Genomic DNA, 2969 nt, shown 5'->3' with positions numbered 1-2969 from the left:
AAAAAAAAGGGGATACAGATGAATGTCCGTTTTGTATCTGTGTATTCAAAATGGTTAGGATAGATATATAATTGCATTCTCTTAATGAATAGAGGGATTTGTTCTAATAGTGTTTGTAAATCGGATATCATGTCTGCATCTTGTACAGCAATTAACACACAACCATTGCAATGTGTTAATTATTGAAACTGTCCTACCAATTTGGTTTGAAACTGTCTCATTGCTATTTGTTTCTCATTAAAATTATGGAAAAAAAATCTTTGTAAAGCTGTTCCTCTATAAAAGCAAAACAAACAAAAATACTAACAAATGTTGCCCAAATCAGCTTTTTTTTTGATCTCTAGAGAATAAAGGTTTGCAATAATTCTAGAAGCACTAATTTGGGAAAAATTGCTCAACCCCTGTAGAATACTGAGCTTTGTGGCACTGTAACTTGCCCTTTCTTCCTTTCCCTGGTAGTTTTGAAATTAACAACTTTGTAACACAATCACAATAGAGCAGTAGTCTGGCAACTACCGGGGAAGCAGAGCAAGTTTATAGCTCCCCCAGAAATCCCACTCGGAGCATTGTCACTGCTCTACCTTTCTGCAGTACCCTGAAAAACTCCATTCTCCAGGCTTGTCTTCCTTAGACCTGCTTAGAACTTGCTTACTATAGACATCTTATCCTTACCGCAAGGTGTTTTGTCAGGAGTATTCATTGGAGGTGATGTTACCAATAGGTCCTAGGAAGAGTGACCAAAAACTTGAAAAGGTCACATGGGACAGTGAGACAACCAGGACTGTGCGTTAACCCCTCCAAAAAGGAACAGGTTCTGATCTCTCATCTTTGCCCTTGAAGATCTGTTCAAGCCGGAAGGGAAGGCCAAGTAGAGTTGTAAACTATCCACAGAAATACTGAAATTATACCCCCAGCCCCCCCACCTCAGCTAAGGCTGAGACCCCTGTTGATTGAAAAAGCTTGTAAGGCAATTGCATCCAGTCATCATTACAGTTTCAGTAACTGTGTAAAAGAATACAGGTATTATACAAGTAATTCAGGAACATCACTTAATGACCAGCAATGTGCAACCCCTGGGGGTGGGGTGTCATACAAATGATATAATTTCCAGAGTTTCCGTGTTACATTATTTGAATTAGTCCTTTTCTACAGAAGAAATTATGTGATGTACAAAGAAATGGGAAACTGTGGACTTGTACACACTAAAAAAGTCACTAAGCTGACCCTAAGAAAGCCCAGGTTGTTGGATTTAATGGGGAAAGAAAGACTGCGCCGAAATGAGATCTTCAAAGGACGAAGATGCAATGAAACTTGTAGCCAAATGAGTACTTGGTCTTCTCCATTCCCATCTTTATGATGTGCCAAGTAGAGCTGGGTTTATGTCACTTACTGGCATGGTGGCCTTAGAGGAAAAGCTTCATGGGCCTCAGTTTCTCTAGCTGAGCTTTAGTGACTTGATGTATAATGCAAGGAGATTGGACTAGAGGTGGTATTTATATCTTTTCATGTTAAAGATGGCTTTTAGAGAAACCTACAAGCAACAGATTTGTGCTGCATATCCTAAGTTAGAGACTTCATGCATAGTTTTTCTGAAAAGGTTTTGCTTAGAAAAATGTAGATTTGATAAATAATTGTTACGCATGTTTATCTTTCAGGGGCAAAGATGGACTATGTTCTGAATTACGCAGATTATTATTTTTTCACCCCATACGTCTATCCATCTACATGGCCAGAGGATGACATTTTCCGACAAACTATTAGCCTCCTGATCGTGACAAACCTTGGTGCTTTTGTTCTTTATTTCCTCTGTGCGACACTGAGCTATTACTTTGTCTATGATCATTCGTTAATGAAACATCCACTATTTTTAGAGGTAATTTTCTTAGAGTAAAATGAAAGGTGATATATAGTAAAAATATGTGATGTTTTTGCCAGATTTCTGCATTAAGCTGAGTATATGTAACCATTAATGTTTCTGAAACCAGCCCTAAAGTGGTTTAGGTATGCTAGTCTTTTCTTTCCTTTTCTTTCTCTTTTTCTTTTTCTTTTTTTGTATTTTGTGCAGGGTCTCACTATGCAGCTTGGATTTGTAGTGATCCTCCTGTTTTTGGCCTCCCCAGTATGTTCACTGGGGGATGAGGCTGGTACAGCCTGTGGTACAGGGGATTGAACCCTGGCCCCTGTGCTTGTCTAAGCAAGCACTTAGTCCACTGAGCTGTCTCACTGGCTGTAGATATTTTTCTGAGTTATAAATACCTCTCTTCATCTCTAATTTAAACATGTGTGAATCTAATTTTTTGACTATAAGCCTACTATCTTACCTTGCTAGATACATAGGTGAGAATTTTTTTGCTAATACAGTATTGATGAATAATAAATGTACTGATTTATGTAATTATTTTGTTTGTCTTTCACAAACTGAAATATGTTTTAAAACGTGTGTATTTCTTTGGTCAGACAGGAAATTTAAACTCATAGCATTAGAGTTGTTTGTAGTCATTCAGTTCTTTGTATTTGTCAGTTACTCTTAAGAACCAAACAGTTTTTAAGGACTTTTTTTGACCTTTTCTCTTTTGGTACAAGGAATCAAACTCAGGGCTTCTCAATTCCCAAGCAGGTGCTGCATCACTGAGCTACATCCCTGTACTGAATTTTTTAAAGAATAGGATTGGGAGTGGAGTTTAATTATGAAAGAAATGATTATTTCATAAATAAAATTTAGAATACAAATTTTATGGGAAGGAAACAACATTTTAAGGGCTGGGCAGATAGCTCAGCGGATTAAAATGCCTGCTTAGGCAGACACAGGGGCCCTGGTTTGATCCCTGGCGTGCAGTGCCAGCCCTGCCCCTAGGTAACACTGAGGCAGCAACTGAGACTGGGCATGGTGGCACATGCCTGTAATCCCAGTACTTGGGAGGCTGAAAACAGGAGGATCACTAGGTGTCCAGTCTGTGTAGTGAGATCCT

The 2969-nt window shown here is 38.6% G+C and overlaps 1 protein-coding gene across 2 annotated transcripts in view; it reads left to right on the top strand.

The window, feature by feature from the left end:
* The window catches only part of Sc5d (sterol-C5-desaturase), a 14781-nt gene that overhangs the window by 7387 nt on the left and 4425 nt on the right, over nucleotides 1-2969 (top strand). For both annotated transcript variants that reach the window (XM_004636531.2, XM_023721168.1), the window contains exon 3: nucleotides 1656-1873. In XM_004636531.2, coding sequence (XP_004636588.1) covers nucleotides 1664-1873 — 210 coding nt within the window. In that variant the 5' untranslated portion in view covers nucleotides 1656-1663. The remainder of the gene's footprint in view (nucleotides 1-1655; nucleotides 1874-2969) is intronic.

The sequence above is a fragment of the Octodon degus genome, unplaced genomic scaffold (genome assembly GCF_000260255.1).
Source record: "Octodon degus isolate 3935 unplaced genomic scaffold, OctDeg1.0 scaffold00080, whole genome shotgun sequence".
NCBI lineage: Eukaryota > Metazoa > Chordata > Mammalia > Rodentia > Octodontidae > Octodon > Octodon degus.
This window is presented reverse-complemented; position numbering and strand designations above follow the sequence as displayed.